This window comes from Leptonotus elevatus, chromosome 19, assembly GCF_054856555.1.
Source record: "Leptonotus elevatus isolate MCC_2025b chromosome 19, RoL_Lele_1.0, whole genome shotgun sequence".
NCBI lineage: Eukaryota > Metazoa > Chordata > Actinopteri > Syngnathiformes > Syngnathidae > Leptonotus > Leptonotus elevatus.
Window position 1 is genome coordinate 7,277,432 of NC_141257.1, and position 24,960 is coordinate 7,302,391.

The following is a 24,960-nucleotide window of genomic DNA, read 5'->3' on the forward strand; positions in this document are numbered from 1 at the left end:
ATGTGTATGTGTGAAGGTGACAAAGACGGAGAGAGTTTAATTTGCTGCTAATCTTAGCAAGCTAGTGAGTGGTGTTTGTAAAATATTAAGGTATCAGACAGCTGGCAAATAATTTGTTTATTTATTTAAACTGTCTGTTTTTATTGATTAATTTCTTTGTTCGATTGTTATTTTTTTGTGTCCCTGTTGTACTGCAGATTTTTAAGTGGTGGCTTTTTGTTTTACACTATACGGGCAACCCTGCCGTCAGTGCAGTACCATTTTGTGCCACATTCATGCCTGGCAGCACTGAGGCGTAATGGCAGAGATGCAACGTAAGTCAAAGTGAGAATTTAAGGGAGGGATGTTTCTCAGCTAAGTGTTGCTTCTCCATGTGTGCTGAAGTAGCAGTTGTTTGGTTTTGAAGTACTGTAACATTACTGCTAATTTCTGTTAGCCTGTCTATGAGGTTTTCCATTACATGTTAGCATTAGCTAGAAGACTTTTATGAGACGAAATTGCAGTATATGTTTTGGTTGAACATTGTGGTGTACATAAAATGTTTGATTCTTTTTTTTTGTCTTATATGTTAGATTCACAGTAAACTCCAACTTGGACTGACAAATAAACAGTCTCACATATCTTCACAGAAATAGAATTAGAAGAGGCGTTACAAGAAAGAATACAAAAAAACAAGTCATAACATTTCTTTACAATGATATGTTGTATGCGCTAACATTAGTTTAAACCCGACATTGTGCTTCATATTGCGTTTATGGAATGTGAATAAAGCAGCAAAATCCATCTGTTTTTAGCCATCTCAGGGAGCGGCCATTTTGCCACTTGTATGTAGGATTTGTCACTCGACCAAAAATGACAGCACAGTTGCTCAGTGCTCAGGTAATGACCAATCCCGACTCACTTGTTTTCTAAGTTTGGCCATGTGATGTTTGCGAGCTGAGCCATGATTGGTCATTTGTCGTCTTTTTGGTTGACAGCAAGTGACAAAATGGCCGCCACTTGAGATGGATGAAACAGGTGGCTTTTGCTGCTTAATTTATATCCCACAAACGGAATATTAATCAGAATGTTGTGTTTAAGTGGGGCCACATAGAACGTATTATAAGAACCTTTTTGAGTCGCATTCAATCCCAAAAACGTATTAATACGTTATTTAATACTTAATTGTCCTTGACTCCCGAAAACATATTTATACGTTTAAAAAAATAAATAAATGTTTTTAATGCAAAAGCATACAGAGGGCTTTGATGCAGCTTCTGACCTCAAGAAGTGGCATAAAGCAATGGTAGTTATTCCAAAAAATGGGCAGAAGGTGGCAGCAGAGTATAAGAGATCAGTCAGGGCCATGTTGCAACAAGTTCTTTTTCCCATTGTTTTCAACAGGTTTGTGAATATTGATTAAACTTAGCTATATTCTTATGATAATTGCTGCAAATCGGAAACAGATACAATTATACTTTTTTTCCTGATGAAAGAAGAGAATAATCTTTATTTTGGTAGGTTCTGTTTTTATAACAATATACAATATTCTGTGGTCCTTGCAAAATCAGTAAAAATCCAGTAAAACCTGGAGCGAAAGGGGGTTGCTTCAGTGAAAATGGCTGATGGTGAATTTAAATTCATATAAAAAGGGGGTTAAAAACAACATATGTTACTCGTTTAAATGCCACCAAATCCCCCCAGTCTGCGCATAAATGACAAATAAACACATTAAGAACACCCACTGTATATTTTAGAGCATTTATTATGCTGTAAATAGACAACTATATTATTAAATTAGCAAAGTAATTGCCAAAGGCAGTCGCACATTGAATGTTGCGATTACCGTCATTTAAATCAAGAGGGGTAAGCGTCTGCCCAGTTCTAATGGCCTCTAAAATGTATTATTATTATTATTATTATTGGTGAATATTGGATATGTGTCACTTGAAAAGCAAATAGAGAGTTAAAAACAAACAAACAGATGATTTAGATTTGTCCACTTGGACCTGCAATATTATACCTGTAATATTTCCTCCAGCCCTCGCGTGGAGATTACAGATGTACCTAAAGGTCCTTTATTATTTTTTCCTTCCGCAAGACTGACAAGCATTTAAGGGCTCGTCTCAAAACAGCTGCTTTAAATAGATGACAAAGCTTCTTTCTTTGCTTTGATATCATATTCGCTGTCTCCGTACGCTTTTCGCGGCCAACAATGGTTGTTGGGAGATCATTTTATGCCAAAGCGGCTGAAATAATCTCCCGCTTATTGAAAATGAGCCTCAATTTGTATTACTTGCAATAGCGCTTGAATTGCGGCAACGTTTGTACGGCGGGCGCGGAGGCCAGCAGAGGCTGCCAATCCTCTTAGTGTTTGTTTCAAGTCGGGGCAGCTCCGTTCCCACAATTCATATGTCAGGGAGGATGTTCGACACCTTGCGCGTACAATATAGCTTCTTGCCGGAGATGTCTTGCCTCTGTTTATTTCCATGTTGGCTAAGAAGCGGCATCTTTTGTTTATGTGGCGCTGACAGACAGGCGGTCCTCCCCTCTCGCCCCCTGAATACATCACCTTGGCGAGCATCAAGGGGATTAGCGTCTTCTTTCACAGGTAAAACAAGCAACATCAATGGGGTCCCGCGGAAGATTTGCGGCGCTCCCGCGCATGAACGGAGGCGGCGGCGGCTGAGGCGTTTACGTGAGGGGCCCCTTTGCGAGTTAAACACTTCAACATCAATCGATTGGCTGGGGAACACGAGGAGCCTTTTAAAAGATTCACCTCCCCCCTCCCACGGCGAAGCGGGATGAATACTCATCTTTGCGGGCTTTATTCTGGGGGGGGGGTGGGGGGTGGAGGAAAGGTGAACAAGAGGAAGTGGAGGGAAGGGGGGGAAAGTGAAGAAGGCCTCCTCCCGTTGGAGTTGAGCTCGTGGGAGGGGGGATAAAGAAATGTGGTTCTTTCGTTCTTTATATCCTCTCCACTCACTTTGCCGATTGAAAGTAAAGGTCAGTAAACAGCATCCCTATTCGTTAGCATCCAACCGACCATTAGAAGTGCCGATGCTGAAAAAAGCCTTATCAGTGTTTTGGCTTATTCCTGCTGATATCAGCTGACACCCCCCCCCCCCCCCCCCCCCACTCACTACCTCTCATCCAGCACACAAACACACCTACGGGCACAAACATTGTTATCTCTGCTATCTGGTGTTTAGCCAACTCGCAGCTAATCCGGTGTGAACCCAGTCTCTGGCTTGTGCTCAGCAGTTTGCAAACACACACACAGAGCCACAGAGTTTGGCCCCCGGAGTTGGGAACATCACGCTCCAGTAATGTGATGCCGAGGCAACGGCGTGCTACGAGTTGTGTGCCGTTAACGTAAATGTGCAGCTTAGCGCAAAGAGGGAGGGGACGTGCCGAAAAAATGGGCGAGCTTTCCTTATGTGACGAGGTTTTGACTCTCTCAACAGAACCCGCAGTGTACGTGTGAGCTCTTTCTATTGTCAAATAAATGCAAAATAGTCACAAAGTAGGTTCACTCGAGGGAGTTCTCGACAATATCCGTCTGGGACTGCTCCGCGTTGATTTGCCTCGGGAAAAAGGCGGGGGCATGCTGTACAACACTTCGAGCTGATTGGACGAAGCGGAATCGTGTGCACGTCGACCTCACTTTGGTTTCGACCAATCACGGCAAAGGATGAAAACGTCGTCACCGACATGCGACTGTTGTGACGAGCTGATATCATGGCGTTGAGTTTAAGTTGTCGGATTTGTGGGATACAAGAGACGAATTCAGCGAGAACAGAATTAATTACAGCGTCCACGCATTCGTCCGCCGGTGTCGCCATGTTTGGTTCGCCGATTCTTGTTTTCGTCACAGCTGCATATCCCGTCCCCAAATACAATGTCGCTCTGTGATTGGTCCGTATCGCTGGAAATGTATGGGATCGGTACAAGATGGATTCTCGGGAGTTTGTGAACTCACAAATACCGCGAGAATACAATCTTGCGAGCGCAAGGTTAGATCGGTCCACCAATAGTGAAAATATGTCTATAATTGACTATATATCAGTTGTAGTGACAACAAAGCAATAATGGGAAAACCTCCTCCGATTACTTTTGATGTCGACTAAGTAATGCACTGAATGTGGTGTGAATAGGTTTCAAAATAAGAGCACTAACAGGAAGTGCAGTGTTAGCTACCTTCATCATGCTAGCTTAACAGCGTTTGATTTCAAACAAAAAAAAACAAAAAACTGCCATGTTATGTGTAAAATGTCTTAATTAAACAAATAATCATGATTATTTTAATTGATATTTAAATCACGATTATTAAAAACGTCATATTTATTCAATTTCCAAAACTCAACTTGAGCTTGTATTGGACGGGTATTAGGTTGCGCTCGGGCAAATTGTCCAGTGAGCGTGTGTCTGCAGTATCACCATGACAAGGACAAATTCAACTTTTTTAAGGTAACGAGCTTGCCAGATCTATTTCTGGTCTGAATCAGCGGATTTTCTTCTCACCTGCAATGACTCCACACCGGGTGACATAACACATAAGCAGCTTGTTTTGCCACAAGCCGGCAAGCGCTGCGGCGTTGGCTGCACACACATCTGAAGAGTTACCTGAGGTGATTGGTCGATTTCAATTAAAAGTCTTGCTGAATTGTCGTTTGTTTGAGGCAGATTTGCTTGGCGCACTAAAGCTGTTTTGTGTGTGTTTTTTTTTTTTTTTTTTTTTCAAGAATTGACTTCTTTCCTGCAGGCGCTTTTTGCACAAATATGTCCTGAAGTGTTGTAGCGGTTGCATTTTCAAAGATTGCGTGACTCATTAGTGTGTGCAGGGCAGAGCTGACCTGTTGATGGGTCCCCCCCCCCTCCCCCTCCCCCCACCTCCGTACGCTGTGCAGTTTTCATTCTCCCTGTCTCGGCGTTTTCTCAGGAGGCCCGCTTAGATAAGGCTCCTTGGGTTAGGAAAGCAACACACAGCCTGGGGGAGACCGAGGCAGGAAAAAAAAAGGCGAAAAAGAAAATGTGAGGCAGCGAACACACAGACATACCGTACTGTTTGTGTACGTGCGGGTGCGAACTCAAACAGCCCTTATTTCTGTCTTCCGTCTCATCCTCCCTCTTCCCGTCTCTTCTCGAAAAATCCCTGCTAGGCTTCAACAACATTACTAAATCATTATTATTTTTGTTTTCCTTTTAGGACTGGTCAGTCCAGGCCAGTTTCAGCTGGTCCGATATGAGTGCACTTATTTTAATGTGACAATTACCATTAAACAAGCTTAGGCTGCTTGCCAAATCTGTGTTTTTACTGCACATACTGTAGAGCTCCCCGCACTGACTCAGTGTTGTATAACAAACAAATCTGCGCACTCTCTCGCCGCTTTCTGTTGAGAGAGGCTCACGTAACCAACTGCAGCTGGTGCATAGATTGATCTTGTTTTCACATGACGGTTGTTAAATACGTTTTTTTTTTTTTTTTTTAAATATAATCAAATCGAGTGTACTGATTGATTTGTTTTGCAAATTAGCCCTGCTGTGAATTGTGAAGATCTGCAAGTTAATTGACGTCCACCCAAAAAAGGTGAAGGTAATTGCCTATAAGATGCCACAATGCTTTAATTGTATTCGACAAGGTTATGGCCCAACTAAAAGTTCCTCACTTCAACATACATCCTTTGCGCCGAGATGCCACAACATGGCGCCAAAGCACTACTTCAGTCAGTATTAATTAAACAATCATTTATTCTACCAAAATGTTTTGCAAAATTCGTTTTTCTATTGTTTGAGGACATTTTAATTGACAGAGTCCCAGATGTAACGGCATATCAATGTTCTGCCCTTTTCACACTGCACTCACTGAGTGGGAAAGTGTGGCAACGTGAAATGACCGGTTTCCAGCATGTCCATATTTGAAAGTCATGACATAGCAAGCTACCAGGAAGTGGTATATCTTTCATTGCTGCAAAGAAAAGCCCTGATTTTGCTCTATTTTAGAATGACCAAGACACGAGCAACAAAGAAAAACTATTGCAGTATTTCGGTAGAAACTTGGATTGTTTAGTCATGCCGCTACTCATAAATACATTTGCCATAATAATAAAAATATACTATCTCCGTGCCACCATCCACGCTCCATTTCGTGGTTCCTGCCCCTCGCCACATACATACTCTAAAAACAGTTGGGTCAAAACTAACCCAATTATGGATAAAAAATGGACCGATCCATTTTATGGGTCAATTTGACCCAACTTTCTAGGTTGTTTAAAGTTTTAAGTAAAGGATCTGACCAATATTTAGGAGTTGCTTTACACTAAAAGACCAATTTCTTGACTCAAAGTAGAGGATCACTCCATTTTTTATAACCCATTGTTGGGTTATTTTTGACCCAAATGTTCTTAGAAGGATGGCACACTGAGCCCTGCTAAATGCAGTGTGAAAAGGGCTTTGTCGTTCACATCGTATTTTGTGGTTTTGTTTTGGCTGCGTACAAGATGAAGGGCGATGGGCACATTTTTAATCTGTGGCATATCATCATTCTACTCCACAATTGCAATAGTGAAAATAAAATGCATTCATTACTAGTTTCAACTGAATATACCTTTCTTTTCTTTCTTTTACTATATTCCTTAGAATGTCTGATTGGAATAATAATACCCCCCCCCCCCCCCCCCCCTACACACACACACACACACACATACACATATACTGGGCATCCGCCTCTCTAAGAACACAAAAGTACCCCCCCCCCCCCCCCCACGCACACTCCCCACCATCCCTCCACCCTTGTCATCGCAGCGGCGCTGCTACATCGCGGCCTCAAGATGTGCCCGACACTCAGACGCTAATCAATGCAATGCACCCTGGGCATTGCTATGGAATGACCTGTGCGTGGCGGCGCTGTCACATCCACACACACGCACACGCACGCAAACACACCTCCTTAGACAACTGAATGATTACGCATCATAACACTGCTGAAATGCCCCATGGGTTGACACTGGCTGTCCGCTCGAATCATGGTCTCCTCTCTTAGCCCAGTCGTTTGTGTGTGTGTGTGTGTATTTGTCTGCTCCCAATTGTTTACATGCTCTGAGTTCATCTAGATATTGCTGTTATCCCGTAACCCTCACAGCGACGTCATTTGTCACTATTTGTAACATGTGAAGTGCAGACGAAAAGCTGAAGGCAAAGGGGAGGGGAGGAAAAAGTCTGTCATGTATTTTCAGTTTGTGGGGTTTTTTTTCTAGATAGACAGTAGGCAGAATTAGGATTAAAACACATTTTTATGTCTTGAACAAATTTTTCACATTGGGCTGCTGACAAAAAGTACCACAGCTCCCCAATGAGTGTTAAAAGTGAAAGCAAATTTTGAACATAGTGACCAACAGATGTATATAGATACATTAAATAACACATTACAAGCATATTCGGATTTTGTTGAGACTGGAACACATTAATGGAATTTCAATTCATTTCAATGAGGAAGGATGATTTGCAATAATTTACACAGAAACCAGTTCCAGCATTTACTCCATGTTTGCTTTTCCAGGCTCCAAAACTCATTTCTCTCAACAGCCTGACAAAACAGTCCACTCTTGATCTGCCTTCAGTTAAAACCTTCAACCGCTCCTTCCTTGCTCAGCTGTACATCCCAATGAATGTCTTTGAACCCGGGGCCCTTCAGTTCCATGCCCACATTCTAAACTGCTCCACCAAAGTTCTCCTATGTGGAAAACTCCACTGGCAGACTTTTGGCCTTGATAATATGTCGCGGTTGAGAATGCAAATAAAGCCTCAGCAAACAAGCCTCAAATATCCTAACAAACTCTTCTTCTCAAAGTCCTGCAGAGGAGATCAAGCTGGTCCCGATCCAACAGTATCCCTCGTGGCCTCAGTAGTGTTGAAACGCTTCATCAAAGATCCGTGCAGCAAACCACACTGTTGTTTGAGATGGCAGGAGCTCGGCATGAAAGGGTCTGGGGGTTTTACGGCAACTACTAGTTTGGGCGTCATCGGAGAAGGAGGATTCCGATGACAAAAAGACGTGAGATGTACCCTGTTGTGACGCTGGAGCCATTTTCAGTTGGGGAATCGTGCATGCATGCATATAGGATGTGTGCTTATGTTAGATATTTGCCAGATGGTCGTTGACAGATGCACTCAGTCTATTTTGGGAGATGGGAAGGGAAATGGTCTGACTTGGCAACTCTTCGAATGTATATCGCAAGCAGTGTACATGCAGGGAAGCAAACTGTCTGGCACACGTTGAGTGTGGTGACCCACTTTTCTTTGCATCTGGACCTGATCACTCCCTTCCAAAGCCAACATATACATTGTCGTCTCTATCTGTCTCAATCGGCACACGACTTTGAAAATTTGACTGCGCCAGTCCAGAGTTTCAACCATAATCAAGCAGCAGGAAACGCACCACCGTCGTCTGTATGCTTAAGTAAATAGACGACAGCGTTGAATGTTTTTTTTTGAAAAGCAGCAACGGATGCATTACACGTTGGGCATACCGTCAAACGAGAGCTCACTTGGTCCAGTTACAAAAGGAACGGCACCATTTTGAGAAGATTTCATTTTGCAACCTCTTTGTGTAAATGCAGAGACAAGCGCTCGCACAGCTGCAATAAAGTAATTGGGATCTAGGGGTGTAACAAAAACCGGTCTGAACCGGAAAATAATTTTTTGATTTAAAAGGATTGAATCGAACCGGGTCAAATCGTTCCTCTTTGAAGTATATCGAGATATGTATTGAATATTGGAGCGATATATTGAAGGAAATGTACATTTACTGACAAGTTATTGCGCCATACCCTCTCGTATTATATCGAACCGAATCGAATCATTCCACTTTCAAATGGAACCGCTCTTGAATCGTTTTGCACCCTGAGTATCAAAACCGTATCGAATCGCCTTTTTTTGAAGAGATGCACACACCTCGGGCTTATTACCGCTAACTCTCTGAAACCATTTACCGTGTGTTCCTAAATTATTGGCGTAATTAAGATGGCGGACAGATTTGTGTTGTATCTGGGAATTGTAAGCCGTCTGAATGTCCATTTTAGTCCTCGATTTTTTTCTTTGGTATTTCACCCAAGCAGCAGTATTTCTCAGCTTCCATACACAAATTTCTAGTTTCCTTGAAAGGGAAATATCTTAGCTTATAATCGGGCGAGCAGTGAGAAACAGCTCGCCGCAAACGTATCCATTTATTTCACGTATTACTGCCAAAGTTGTTTAACACGATCTTTAGGCCAGACGTCAGCAGCACATAAGCTTTTTACTCCGTTAGAAGCTGTCATTTAAGTGACAGGTGCAATTTGGAAGTCTCGCAAGTGTGACTGACTAGCAAAGGTAAAAGGATTTGGTTTTATCTCCTGTGATCTGTTCAATCTCAGCAAAACACTTGGTCTAATATGTCTGCAGCCTCGACACGGGGGTCCGTCCTCTGCAGATGAACCGAGAGGTCGAGCGGCTCGCAATAAATCAGGAGGGCTTTAGAGGAGAAAACTAAATTAACCCTGTGCGGCTCGGGCGACCTTCCATTTTTCCCAATCTCTGTGTCAGTTGCTGACCCCTACCAGGATACGTTGACCCCAGGGTAGATTTGACCAAACCTTCTAATATGCTCTGCCTCTTTTCTTACTCCCCCCGGGTTTACTGATGTTCACCTCGGGATAAAGGAGACATTGTTAGTGTGACTGAGCTGTGTTGCATTAGAGACTGACTTGCGCTGCCGCACGGCGTCCCTGGAGAGCCGCGCTCCCGTTAGTCTGATCCGTCTGCCTCGCTATTGGAATTGATCCTCGTTTAGTGTTGTTGGGGAGTAATGATCACACGCGGCGAGGACGACGCACCGCAGGAATGAACGCGGCTATTCTGAGCACGCGCGCGCATGTCCTCGTGACGGCTGGAACACAAACTGTTCCCTTTCTGCCGCACTGCAGAGCTTCTCGCTCTGAAAGCAGAAAAAAAGTGCAAGCGGCGGACAACCGACTCCCTGCGCCAACCTTCCTCCTCTGCCTCCTTCGATTGTTTTTTTTTTTTTTTTTAAATGCAGACGGATAAGTCGGCATGCCGGAGACGACGAATCCTCCTACAGTGAGAGACGATTCGGGGTGGTATGATGCCGATCATACGAAATTGACGGGGGAGGGAGGGAGGATGAGCGAGGGAGGGGGGGGGGGAGGCATGTAAGGTGAGGACTGAACGGAATCAATTCAAAAGGGGATTTAAGGTTATATATTTTGCAACGCTCGCTTCTTGTCTTGCAGTTAATTTGATCACCCTCGCAAATCTCTGCGTCCTCGTCGTCATTCTCTCTCTCGCTCTCTCTCTCTCTCTCTCTCTCTCCCTCTCTCGTCGCCGTCCCTCACTCTCTTCCGCTCTTTGCTCGTCTGGCGGAGGCTGATGTAGGTCAGTGCGTCTGGAGCCTGTCTGGAGCTGCAGAGGGGTCTCCGAGCTCCGCGGCTGAGCCTCATCGACCCCCGCTAGCGGCTGGGCGAGCTGAGGACACCGCTCGCTCCCTGGGCTACGTGAGGACAGACGCGCCATTCCCCTGACCTGACTTGCCCGGAGGATGCTATGCTTGTAAAAGGGGAGGAGGAGGAGGAGGAGGAGGGAGACGGGGGGGTGCAAGGTTATATCGGGGTTGTCTGTATATTCCAAAGCTTAGTCAGCGTATGTCGTTTGCATGTGGATCTGAATTTTCAAAAAAGAAAGGACTAGACAAAAGGTAAAAAATTCAGCGAGGGAGATTAAGCGATGCAGTCCTTGCTGATATGCAGCAATATAATTTCTTTTTTTTTGGGGGGGGGGGGGGGTCATGCAGTCATCCCCCCTCCTCCTGTACATTCTGTCAGCATCTTTCTTCCCTCAGTGCCTAACTTCTTCCTGATTCCCTGTCTCTTCCCAGACATCGATTCTCCGCCAAAATCAAAGCGACCCCACAAATTCTTCGCTCCGATCCGTCCCGAACAGGCGAAAACGAAATAACTCTTCTCTTCTGTTTTGATGTTACATCCATCCGTATGCTACTCCATGCAGCTTTTGTTCCAGCCGGATCCAACTCCAAGCAAGTGTCTTCTCTCCAAGCGATCGAAAGTATCCGTAGTGCATCCGTCCATCGTATGTCGACCGTCCCCCTCGATGCAAGCGACCGCGTCGGTCTCGAAAATTTGCGAAAGAACAAAATGCGGCGTTGACGACTCGTGCATGCACCGAAATCGCTCTCCTTCCTTTCCCCCCTCCTTCGTCTGTGCTCCCACTCCGTGCTCCTTCCCAGTCCTCTGGCTTTTTATACAATGCAAAAAAGATTGTTGTATCGGAGTGTCTGAAAGTGCTGTGAGACTGCTGGAGTGGATGGTTGTGCGTCAGTATGTGTGTGCGTGTGTGTGTGTGTGTGTCTGCCCTCCTGATTTGACTCTGGCAGTCTGGTACTTCACTGACTCTGCCTTGCCTTGCGTTGAGGGTGAGTTTGTGCGTCGCTTTGCGTATGTGCGCATACGGGCAAGTTTTATGGGTGTGACCGTGGCAGTCAACCGACTGGACTCGCTGGACTTATTTTTGCCACTTTTGACGTACGGTAATAGAAATTTTAGAGCCTACCAATATCGCCTCCCACTTTGTTACTAACAAAAGACTTTATTGAACATTTGAACCCACAGAGGATATCAGAAGTGAACAGACCACTATTGTCACTTTTTTCTGAGGACTTGTGAGTTAATCATTACTTTTCCCCCGTAAAGGAATATGAAGTCAGTTGAGAAAAAAAAAACAGATCAGGTAGGGAGGGGTTAGCACAGGGGTGGGCACACTCGGTCCTCGAGGGCCGGAGTCCTGCAGGTTTTGGACGATTCCCTTCTCTAACACAGCTGATATATGATCAGCAAATCAGCAAGCTCTGCATAAGCTTGCTAACGATCCTGTTGATTGGGTTCAGCTGCGTTGCAGCAGGGAAACCTCCAAAACCTGCAGGACGCCGGCCCTTGAGGACCGAGTTTGCCCACCACTGGGTTAGCACATCTGACTCACAGTCCAGCGACCCCCCTATGCTGTCATGGCTTTTCTCCGGGTACACAGATCTTAGGTTCATTTGAAGACTCAAAATCATCCATAGGTGAGAATGTTAAGGGAAAGGTTCGTTGTCTCAATATGTCTTGCGATTTGCTGACAATCAGTCTAGGGGCTGGTGTAGGCAAACTCGGTCCTCGAGGGCCGGACTCCTGCAGGTTTTGGAGGGACTCCCTCTTCCAACAAAAGCTGATTCCAATCAACAGGATCGCGATCAGCTTATGCAGAGCTTGCTGATGATCTGATTGTTTATCAGCTGTGTTGGAGAAGAGAAACATCCAAAGCCTGCAGGACTCAGGCCCTCGAGGACCGAGTGTGCCCAGCCCTGGACTCTAGGGTTTTACCACAACTCTCACCCAAAGTCAACTAGGATAGGATCTAGCTCACCTGCGACCCTAGTGAGGACTAATGCAGTCAAAGATGGATGGTCAATGAAAAATGCCTTCTTTCGGACAATTTGAGGCTTGCTAAACGTGGCACTCCTCGCCTCTGAAATAGGATTCTGGTCTGAACTGTAAGATTAGGCCTCTTTGGCACACGTAATTAGATAGGTGACTTGAGCTAGGCCATTATATCATGAAATATATAATCACTGTGCCCTTTTTACTTGCCTATACTTTGGCACAGTTATTATGAGAATCCAGTTAAGACCGTGGATTCGCACGTTGTTACGTGGGCGGGGCGAAGTCGCCTGGCTGATGCGAAAGCGGCTATTTTGGCCAGGGCGGACCTTCTTCCACATCTGGCAGAAAAAGGATCCACTGTCATTTGTTCCATCTTTCTCATAAAGATAAACAGACAGGCAAAGGTTTCCATATAACTTTACAGAACTCAGATATTCTTTTAATTTTGAGTCATTTTAAAGGTGAAAGTCCTTTCAGCAGAACAAAGTCCTAAAGCCCCAATTCCATCTGAGGAAAAACGAGACTTAGGGCTGCATGAGGCGACCACTAACATGCTTCTACCTGTCTCAATTCTCCCCCAAATCATTTGGGAAATATGTTGTGGTCTGATAAAAACCAAGGGTGATCTTTTTGACCACTTCCAATGAGATGCTTAGTATTCCTTTTATTTCCTTATTTGCGCCCTTTTCCGAATTCTAATTTGCATAACGTATTTGCATAATATTAGGTCAAACTAGTTCAACTTGTACAAGCACACACACTCAACAAAACCACACCACGCTGTAATAAAAGCAAGGCCAAATGTAAGAAAAACTCCAAAGAAAAGCTTTTTGGTCCAGTATGGCCCAATGTAAAAAGAAAAAGTTAGTATTATGTAAGGGCTGACAGCATTAGGTGGGTGCAATGGAGCGATAGCCACCTGCACCGTCTGACACATCCACACAAAAACACTCAAGGGACAAAGTGACCCAAGCATGAGTCACAAAGAGAAAAAACGTGCGCGTATGCAAATCTCTGCTTAGTCTTCACTTTCTCTATTTGACTGCAAGGGTGGATGGGACTTCCCGCTGGTTTATAAAACTTCCAATCCTTGGCAAGTCTCCAATTCTGGACGCAATCTCACACACACACACACACGCACACACGTACGGGCACATTTACACTCGGAGGCGTGCGCACAAAGGCCTCATTGTGTTTGACCCACAGATGACGAGCAGGCAGGTCAAACTGGCGCGTCATTCCGAGGCAGCTGGAAAGGGCGGCGAGAGCGTTGTAATGAATACCTCCGTTTGACTGCACCGGGAGAAAGGCGCACTTTACCCTCGCTCGCGTTGTCTTTCTGAGCCAATCGGCCACAGGCTTCGGGATCATAAATCTGTCTGTGGAGAAACGGGGTTACACACACACACACACACACACACACACACACACACACACACACACACACAGTCACGTGCCTGCATCTGGCTCTAGGGCTATACACTAACTTACAGCTCTAAAGATTTTATTATGAAGTTCTAAAGTATGGATGTTTCTAACTAACTGTTGTTTAAAAAAAACAAAAAAAAAAAAAAAAAACTTTAATAGACATTAATGAGCAACTGTGATGTCATTTTCAGTCAACAAGTAACAAAATGGCTGCCCCCTGAGATGGATAAAAAAAACGGGTACATTTTACTGCTTTATTCATATTCCGCAAACACAATATTAATTAGAACACCTGAGATAGTCTTGTTTCTAATATCTGCCAAACACAAACGTTTAGCCGTATTGGGATTCCGGGCGAATATTCATGATGAACCTGAAAGGCACTAGAACCGGAACAGTTCAAGTTAATTTGACTTTTTTTTTAAACTCTGCAATGCACATGGTAAACTGTTCAAAAATGGGGCCAGCGTCCAAATGTGAAATTTGTAAGCAAATTTTGTGAAAATGCCCAAAACAAGCACATGACTTATGCCCATTTCCATTTGTTATTATTTTTGCGAATATGGAAATTTGAGGCGACTGCGCCATGAGACATTTAGCCGACTGCAGGCCAAGTTCAAATGGATCTTTGTCATCTTTAGCCGTCAATGGCAATGAATGACTTCAATACATTTTACAAATAACACCAAAACATTGTCCTGTTTTTTGGGAGGTTGTACTTGTTCTAAAAAAAAAAAAAAAAAACTTTGACAACTCCTGATTTAAATGAATCCTGGAATTTCACCACAAAAGCCCAATAAATGTCCCTGTTTGTAAGCAGTGTTTGTGATAAATGCATGCAAAAATGATTTGTCACGTATAAGTGGTTGCGTTCTGCTGAGCCTAACAAGTAAATAGTTCTTGTAAAAGAACAAATAAGTCATTCAAAATCCTTATCCCAAAATGTCCTCTTACTTAATACCCAGAAGCATAAGACGACAACACCAGTCTCAGAAAAGCACCCACAACAGCTTTTAATACCAGCATGCACCGCAACCAGCACCGCACGCTCCTTTTTTTTATTTTTTTTATGAAGTCATTGTTGAAGTCTCCTTCTCCCGCTGCACTCTCTCATCATGACACTATCCCCGCAGGCGTCAACACCAGCCCAGACAAAGTGTTGCTGTATTTGGGGGTAAACACACGGATCCTGCGGCGGTGAAGATGGCGCGGCGATAGGCCAGCGCGACGGCGTTTCACATCGTGCCGCCCGAGCGGGGACGTCTGCCGGTGACATAGTGGAAACTCCCCTGGCAGCTGCGGCTCACGCAGCCAGATAAGATTGCAGGTAGACCCGCTTTACCTGTTGGAGCACACATGTGGGCTATTAGAAAAGTGGGTCACACATATTGGTGGCAGGTGAGTGCTTGTAATGTTTGGATTGAAGAATGAGCTCATTATTATTCGTATTGTTAGTCTAAAAACACATTGGCCCAAGTCATTTTTTTAATTAATGTCACGATATCAATAAATATACGAATGAGCTTGCTATTTTTTTTCTTTCGTGTCCGTGTGCAACTAGATTATTATTATTTTTTTCTTGTTTTCCAAAAATCCCCAAAATAACTTGGGCAATTATGCTATTAGGCTAACGAGCACAAATGCTATAAGAAGCGCGCATACTTTTTCAAATAAACTGTCGCACAGTGGTTTATGTTGGGGGCTCCAGACCCAAATAGATAACATCTGAGTAATTCACGCCCACCCAAAAAGTTTTATAATTGCTAATAGATGTTGTGAGATGACAGCAAAGCACTGCTTTTGTCTAAATGAAGCTTCTCAACTCTGTTAGCTCCAAGATTCCACATGCACAGGAGGTGTGTTTTTCAGCAAATGAAATATTCAAAATTTGCAAGGATTCACTGTAATGAAGTTATGATTATGAACGGGGAAAAAAACTAATTCTACACTGTCAAAAATAACCCTATGGGTCAAAAATCGGCCAATCCTTTACTTGGGTCTATTTGACCCAAGTTTGGGTCAAGAAATGGAACTGATAAATATTCGCTTGATCCTTTACTTGGGTAAAAAAAATTGGGTCATTTTGTTTAAAACAACCCAAAAATTTGGGTCAAATTGACCCATAAAGTCGATCGGTCCATTTTTTTAAATTTATTTATCCATAATTGAGTTACTTTTGACCCAACTGTTTTTAGTGTCCAAATTTAAAATTTTCCATATACACAAATGGTTGTTTGTTATATGAGCCCTGTGATTGGCTGGCAACCAGTCTAGGGTGTGCGCCTCTGGGATTGGCCAGCTCACGATCCAATCAATGGCAAGCGCTGTTGAAAAAGGATAGATAAAGATCAAATGTTACAAGAATCAAATTACAATAAGGTGGATATATTTTATCAATAAAGTTGTAGTTTTATGTGAAAATCCATTCTTCCATTTTCCACCATGACTTAATTCTTCTAAAATAACTTTGAAAAACACTAACATGATGTTAACAGACACTGTTTAGTAAAATACTAAAAACATGCATATGCTTATAAATGCATTTATTTTGCAAGGCAATGGCACCAAGTTCCTGCACATCCCAGTCAACCACCGCTGAGCATGACATCATCTCTGTTTTTAATGACAAGCAGCTCTGCATATACAGAACTACTGTACACGCACACACATTCTTGCACGGCGTACACACTCCATCAGCTCCCGTTGGCTCTAGCCTGACATCTAGCGACACCGACTGTAATGCGATCCTACATGACATGAACATGTGAACAGAATGGAGCTGGAGGGCTGAGATGGGTGAACACAATCGCTGTTTTTATTTCTTTAATGTGCTCGTTAGATGCGCCTAAACATCATGTTTTGGTGTTCTCGACTATACGGATTAAAGCAATTCAAAGTGTAAACACAGATTCTTGTTTACAGTGATGTTATGTTACGTGAGAGGCTGTGATGCATAATAGAGGCTGTGAATGTGTTGGTGGGTTGGTCTCCCCCTCCATCACACTTTTCATTGCCTCACTATTGCACATTTTTATTTGAGGGGGGGGGGGGGGGGGGGAAGCCCGCTGAGCTTCAATAAATACACTAAGTTTGTCTCCCTTCTACAGTCTGACAGGAATGAGGTCAGACACACCGATCCTCATTGCACGTTATTATTATTATTATTGCCCGTGTTCTTTTTTTCGCCCAGCCAATCCGAGGGCGAGAGGCGTGGCCCGAGTGAATAAGCGGAGGATGGCGACAGGCGCCGATTGGCCGCCGCGCCTCGCCGAGAAGCGATAAAAGCGCGCGGCGCTCCTTGTTGTGTTTACAGTAACGTTGACAGAACGCGCAGGAAAACGGGGAGACTATGAGAAAGCGCAGCTGCTCCATTCAACCACATGGTTCCTCAACCGCACACACAAGCCGCGCTGCTGACGTCCACTTGAGGGACTTGCACTGGTGCCGTCCACAGCGACGCGTCCTCAGTCCAGCGGGTCGAGTTTTCAGCCGCACGGGCAGTTGAAAAGTTGACTTCGCCTCGTTTTTCTCTCTCCGTTTTTTTTTTTAGTCAATTGAGCCCAAAAGGGTTCCGAGCTGAGACTGAAGAGAGACTTGGGAACTTTTTTTGTTGTTGTTGTTGCCGTCGCGAGGCTCTAGTTTTTATCAAGCGGTGTGATAGGAACAAGCGGTGGTCTTTTTACGCACTTTCGAGTAAGGATGGTGCAGCAGCAGCAGCAGCAGCACATGAGCGCTCACGCTCTTTCCCCAGCCGGCGACTCCACGGACAGCGGAGAGATGGACCTGGAGATGGACGCGTCTCCCGCCCCGGTCGAGCGGAGCGACCTGGCCTGGTGCAAAACCCCCACGGGCCACATCAAGAGACCCATGAACGCCTTCATGGTGTGGTCGCAGATCGAAAGGAGAAAGATCATGGAGCAGTCTCCGGACATGCACAACGCGGAGATCTCCAAGCGGCTGGGCAAGCGGTGGAAGCTGCTCAAAGACGCCGATAAGATCCCCTTCATCCGGGAGGCGGAGCGGCTGCGGCTCAAGCACATGGCCGACTACCCCGACTACAAGTACCGGCCCAGGAAGAAGGTCAAATCCGCCGGCGGCGGGGCGAGCAAGCAGCAGGCGGATCGCGGGGAGAAGAGCTCGGAGCGCAGCAAAGCCAAGAGAAGCCCCGCGGCCAAAGCGGCGAGCCGGGCGCACAAGCACGCAGCCGGCAAGTCCACCAGCAGCCCCCCGAGTCTGGACGGCGCGTCCCCCAGTGGCGACCACCAGACCCTCTTCAAATCCAGGTCAGTGTCTGGGGCCAGACAGATCCCCGACAAGCGCACCGCGGGAGAGGCGAGGCGCAGCTTCACCTTCGCGGGGGCAGGGAGCCTCGAGAGCGGACCTCCCTCCGTGGGAGTCCCGGCCAGTCCCACCCTGAGCAGCTCGGCCGAGTCCAACGACCCGCTGAGCTTGTACGAGGAGCAGAGCCCCGGGGGCAGCGAGTCGTCCCCCACCGCGCGCCTCAGGTACTCCCGCGCGTCCTCCCCCACGCCTTCCGCCTCGCACTCTTCGTCCGTCTCCTCATCCTCATCGGATGAGGAGTTTGAAGACGAGCGGATCGACTTGAACCCGAGCCCCGGTTACGAGAGCATGTCTCTGGGCGGCATGGGCTTCTCCGACGCCGAGCTGGACCGGGACTTGGACTGGAGTTTCGGGGAGTGCGGCGCCGGCTCCCACTTCGACTTCCCAGACTACTGCACCCGGGAGGTGAGCGAGATGATCTCAGGAGACTGGCTGGAGTCCACCATCTCCAACCTGGTGTTCACCTACTGAAACCTGCAGCCGAGCCGAGGAGAACCGCGACGAAACCCTCCCGAGTTTTTGAACTCTTTGACCCCCTCTCGTCCCTCCCGGAGCCATTTTGACGGAATCGAGTGGAAAGAGGAGACGGTGCGTGTGCGCGCTACTCACAGACGGGAGCGCGCAAGCGCGGGGGGGAGAACAAAAAATGCTTAGTTTGCATTTGGACACAGAGGAGGAGTGAATGTAAGCAGAAAGAAGTGAAAGTGACTTCTAAATTCATCCCCAAGAGGATGAGAAGGACAATAAACTGAACATTAGCGTTCGGGGGAAAGAGACACTTCAGGTGGTGTTGTTTTTTTTGTCCCTCCCCCCCCTTGAAAAAGTAGTTCCAGTATCAACACGCATGCTCTCCTGAATGAGGAGGATTTAGCTGTTGTTAAATGTTCATTGCTGCGTAATGACGCAACGCGTAAGACCTTCGGTTGGACACAATTCACGATCACCAGCTTCTCTTTCAACGGCAGGACTTTAAAAAAAAAAACAAATCAGACTCCAGAAAACCTTTCTCAGCTTTCTTACAACACTCAGTGCACAATTCAGGACCAACGCCCCCCTCCCCTCCCCTCACCCATCCCAGTCTGCATCCTTTCTGCCTAGTGCTTCAAGTTTCTAGTTCCTCTGTGTCAAGATGACTTTTTTATATTGATGTATTTATACCGGCCAAATTTTTTTATACATAGAAGTATTGTTCTCGTACAGGTCTCGTTTGTGTGTGTGCGTGCGTGCGTGTGTGTGTGTGCACATACACTTGTCTGTATCCAGCGCGGAAGGGCTAGAAGTGTCTCTTATTTAAAAGTGTGTGACCTCTCTCACTTTTTGAGTGCGTCATGATTTTTTTACTTGTATTTTTGTACAAAATCTATGGAAAGTCAAAGGGGGGGGGGCTGCGATGGAGGGGAGGGGCTGCGAATGGGTAGCCTCCAACATTTTTTGTTTGTTTGGATCTACATTTCCAGAAAAAAAAAAAAGGGGGGCTGGGCGGGCTGGGTTGGCACAATCTGACCTCACACCGTGTTTACAGTATTTACCCACATGCTTCTTAATGGCACAGTGACTCCAGTTTCACCAGCCAAGTCAACAAAACACCACTGGAGGCTCCCATGCTGAGTGGTGACTGTCTTACTCCAGTACACATCTTAAACTTGTAAGGACTGAAAGATCCCAGCGTGTCACTGTTTAGATAGAGCTAATACCTCTGTGTGCTTTTCTTCTCATTCTTCTTCTTGTTTCATATCTTTGCCAGATAAGTTTTATTTGAACCACTGGATGGAATTTTGAATTTCACTCTCATTCCACTTTGCCTAGACTTTGGAGGGAAGACGGTGTATGAAGTGCTTCATCTGTTCTCGCGCAAACCGCATCCAAAATAGTATTTAACATTTCTGTACCTGTTGGCTAAGTATAGCAAAAGGCTAATTGTTTTTCCTATATTATGGCATGGCAAAATAGCATTTGTATTTCAGATTCAGGTATATGTAGCTATAGCTGTTGTGTTTAAGATTTTTAAAAGAATAATAACATGAAGATATTTATGTAAACTGACTGTACTATAAGCAAAGATTGTGTGTTTTTATGTATGATGATCAACGACAGGCACTAGGACAGCCATCCTTGGACACGTTGGAGATGATTGTGGGTCCGAGAGTTTCTCTTTTTTCCGAGACATTTTTCTATTTTTGTTTCGTTTTTTTTTTTTCATTTGTGCAATATGCTGTGTATGACCATGTTGTGTCCAATCATGCCAATATTGTTTTGTTGTTTATTACAAGAAAAAAAAACAGCCAATGTTTTGGGTCAATCACTGCCTCTCAGACCTCTGTACAGATTGTTGTTTTTATTTGTATTTTTTTTCCTCGGTGAAGGAAATAAAATCAGCTGGAACTGAAAAGTGCAACATGCCTGCTCTTGTATTTTTTTAAGCCACATCACAACAAATGTGAGGAATGGGTCCTTTATATATATTAAAAAAATAAAATCATATGACAGAGGTATATTTTGACATAATACAGCCATCTAACATCTTTGAGTCAAAATATCTGAATGGTCGATGCAGACGGTGAAGTTAGCTCTCTCTGCGAGGCTCTCGCGACTCAATACAGGGTTCCTAGCTTAAAACACACAAAGTCAATAAAATACCAGAAGTTGCCAGTAAAAGTGGCAACGTAAAATGGCTGCCCTCTGGCCACAAGGGTCCTATTGACAGTCTGTTCATATATAAAGTCCGTGGTGCCCTCGGTGTGAGTGTGACTACCAGGGCTGGACTAGCCATCTGGCGTATAGGACAGATGCCCGGTGGGTCGGCGTCTTTTGGAGCCGATGCAGTACTTTTTAAAACGGGGCAGCAAACTGAACCAACATTTGTGGCAGAACTATGCCGGGTCGGGCTGGGCCAGCGGCCTTAAGTCAAAATGCCAGGGCCGATTAAAAAAAAAAATATATATATATATATTCTGGTGCCAGCCCAGCCCTGTTGACTACGCATGCGCGTTTGCTGCGCTGGGCCGTATCAGACTTTGAATCAATAGCCGGCCGGCAAATCGATAGGAGTGGTCTCATTCACCCTCTCCCGTCTCGTACTACACGTGCAGAAAACGTGGCTGCCATGGTAACACTGTCCTCTCGGGACCAGCGTGCCATTGTGTGTGTGTGTGTGTGTGTGTGTGTAATAAGGGACACAGACTGATCCATGGGTGGGGGGTGGGGGCAGGCAGACATTTCTGCAAGGCATGACTGGAATAAAGGAGGAGAATGAGGTGAGTGTGTGCACAGAGGGAGGGGTGGGGGGTGGGGGGCAGAGGGTGTTTGTCTGTCCTGGTGCTCGTGCCGGAGACTGCTCCCAAATCCAATTAATTCCTTCTGGATGCATTCATTTGTCTGCTACATATGATGAGAAACCGAGAGAAAGACACCCCTAAGGTGCAGTATTTAGTGTGTATCAATTTACGCCCTGTTCCACAAGAGACAATGGTAATTATTTCCATCTCTCCCCGTGTGTGTGTTTGAGTGCCGGGACATCTCGGGGCCGGCTAATGAGAAAGATAAGGCATGGTCAACATACCAAAAAAACATCGTCCCCCGGATGTCTTCGACGGGCTTGACATCAGACGGGAAGTCGTGCGCGAGGTGTGTTTGACATGTGATGGCGGCGATGTGGAGTGGCCTCGTCATCCGCATACACAAATTGCCTTCAAGAGAGCATGGCGGGATGCGACCCTTGACCTTCTCTGCCTTACTTTTGTTGATTTGTATCTTTTGTGGGTCAACAGGCCTGAGATATCAACACAATGTTACAGCAAGTAGAAATGAGATCATGTCATGTACCTAAATAAGATATCGGAATCCCTTCTCAGTACAAATCTTTATGAAGTTTGAAATACTATACCTAATATTGTGGCCTGTGTGCCTTCACCAGCAACAAGTACAACGGATCTATTTATATTCACAGCAAAAGGTCCAGCAGCAAAAAAAAATCACAACGAGACTTCAGGCCCTATTTTCTAATTCTACGTTTGCACAAATGCGTATGTGTCAGGAAGCATTTGTGCAAAAGTGGGATGGAATGCAGCCAGCTCCCGACCAATCAAAGCTGCTCCCCTCATCCCCATTACATTCCGGGTGGTGTAAGCGCACACGTTTGCCATTGTGGAAGCAGAAATTGCCTTGCTAGTGTCCAGGAGATGAGAATGAATTGAATTTTTCTAAGTCCACCTCATGGCGACTTCCCAAGCTGCCTGATCGACAATCATGTACTGTGAATGGCGTGTGAAAAATTGCGTTTATACAGGTAAACTGCAAGATCTTCACTTGCAGATGATGGTCAGCCGTTCATGTCACAATTGGAGGCCGCCTTGCAAACCTTATCGTGCATCTGTGACCCCTCCAGTTGTGACACACGGTCAGGGTTGTGCTATCAACTCATTCACTGCCATTGACGGCTATAGACGTCAAAAATTGAACTATTTCTATTAGTTTCACATTTTTTCCACTTGTGTTAACAAAAGTACGAAAACCTAGATATAGATTTTTTATTGTACGTTTAGAACAGATATAAAATGTGTGATTAATCGTGAGTTAACTAGTGAAGTCATGTGATTAATTACAATAAAAAAAACGTAATCGCCTGATTCCCCTAATTAAAAATAAATAAATAAAAGATTATTAAAAATTAGGGGCATCAGGCGATTACAATTTTTCATTGTTTTTAATCGCATGACTTGAATAGTTAACTCATGATTAATCACAAATGTTATATCTGTTCTAAATTAACAATAAAAAAATTGGTTTTCATACTGTTGTTAACAAAAGTGGGAAAAAATGTGAAACTAATAGAAATAGTATTAATATTGAATTGTTGACGTCAATGGCAGTGAATGAGTTAACTCATTCACTGCCATTGACGGCTATAGATGAAAAAAATTCATTTGAACTATTTCTAGTTAAACATTCTTTCCCACTTTTGTTAACAAAAGTATGAAAAACTAGAATTTTGTTGTATTAGAACAGATATAAAATTTGCGATTAATCGTGAGTTAACTGGGGAAGTCATGCGATTAATTACGTTTAAAAATTGTAATCGCCCGATACCTCTAATTTTAATAATTTTTTCTTGAAAAAAACAACCTTATTACAAATTAAAAAATATTGTTTTTTTCTTTTAAAGAAAAGGTTATTAAAAATTAGGGGCATCAGGCGATTACAATGTGTAATTGTAATTAATCGCATGACTTCACTAGTTAACTCATGATTAATCACACATTTTATATCTGTTCTAAATGTACAAAAAAAATCTAGGTTTTCATACTCTTGTTAACAAAAATGGGAAAAAAAATGTTAAACAAAAAAAAAACAATTAAAATGAATTTTTGACGTCTTTAGCTGTCAATGGCAGTGAATGAGTTAATTCATAGTAAAGCCTTTCCCCTTTTGAGGCAATCGCAATTCGTAAGCGGAAAGTTTGCATGGCAAAGTTGTCCTTATGCTGATAACATCTTACAATGTAACTCGGCTTCTTTATAAGGTGCTGGTGCAGTGCTTCTTCCTCTTAACTATATAAACCCGCATATGCCCTCCTATACCAGCTGAGATCAACATAAAGTGTGGAAAAATCACTCCTCAGCCCCCATGGAGAGATTACAGGACACAAATATTGGCAGGCAGGAGCATAAAAATATCATAAAGTCAACATAAACACACTTTAAACGCCACAAAGGCAGTTGGCGTCACGGCAAGGGCTCCACTCTCGGCACTTTGTAGCCACTTTTCTGTCATAAAGCACATACATCGAAAGAAATACGCAAACTGCTGCGATGGCGTGCAGCCCAACTTTGTGATGCTGCGGGCTGCATTTACACTAAATGCCATTGTGGTCAACAGAAGACGAGATAAGAGCACACGTTAAAGTAGAATATTGATGCATAAATAAAAGCGTGTACACAAAGAAGCCCCAGTGCTTCCCGACGTACATGTTTACGTCGAAGCTGCTTTTAGTTTCCGAGGGTGGTAAAAATGGCTTCATAAACACCTCATATTTTCAGATGCTAAAATGTCCGATGTTGACTCTGCTGCAGTGATTTTCTAAGAATTCGGGAAGAGGCAAAATCTGTTGTTGTTGTTGTCAGGTGTTGAAACAACTCCATGCAAAGCGCTGATTACACTTTGTTTACTTACTGTGTCTGATAGGAGAGGCGGGGCCAGGCCTGGGCTGGGCTGGGCCGGGCCAATGCACATTACAGTACAATCCAATAGTGGCCGGCAGTAAGCGTGAGGTTGAATGCTGTCTGGGAGTGGACGGGGACCATGTTTGCCCCCCTCAGGCTCTTGGACGGGATAAACAGGGTTGCGCCCCCATTAAAGCTCCATCAGTAGATAAACTGCAGACTGGCACACTTAACGATTTGAAAACATACATTATAAAATATAGAAGACTTTGGAGCGTGCTTACGTTCATCCAGAAAGTTGTTTCCTCAAACTTTTTCAGAAAACATTTCTGAAGCATCCAGACGTGAGGCCATATGAAAAAGAAAAAAAAAACGTTTTGTAGAGTTTCACTCCTCCTTACTTAACTTTTTAAAACACAGTTCTCCAAATTCAATTTGATGACTTTATGGGCCTCGCTTTGTGTAATGGGGCACAAAAGAGACCTTTTGCAAAGTTTTCCCACAAAGTTGGGAGCATATAAGACAGGGTTCCCCAATTCCGTCCTTGAGGTCCAGAGTCCTGC

At 44.5% G+C, this 24,960-nt stretch overlaps 1 protein-coding gene and 1 long non-coding RNA gene across 2 annotated transcripts in view; both read left to right on the forward strand.

Annotated features, from left to right (window-relative positions):
• Positions 1-16,919, forward strand: part of LOC147157690 (uncharacterized) — a 114,275-nt gene extending 97,356 nt beyond the window's left edge. The window contains exon 4 of the long non-coding RNA XR_015091138.1: positions 15,032-16,919. This is a non-coding gene — a long non-coding RNA (uncharacterized LOC147157690). The remainder of the gene's footprint in view (positions 1-15,031) is intronic.
• A 59-nt stretch (positions 16,920-16,978) lies between these two features.
• Positions 16,979-20,634, forward strand: sox4a (SRY-box transcription factor 4a). The gene has a single exon (XM_086062252.1). It carries the CDS (start codon positions 17,598-17,600, stop codon positions 18,708-18,710), a length of 1,113 nt encoding a protein of 370 aa, XP_085918378.1. The 5' UTR covers positions 16,979-17,597; the 3' UTR covers positions 18,711-20,634.
• The last annotated feature ends 4,326 nt before the right edge of the window (positions 20,635-24,960 follow it).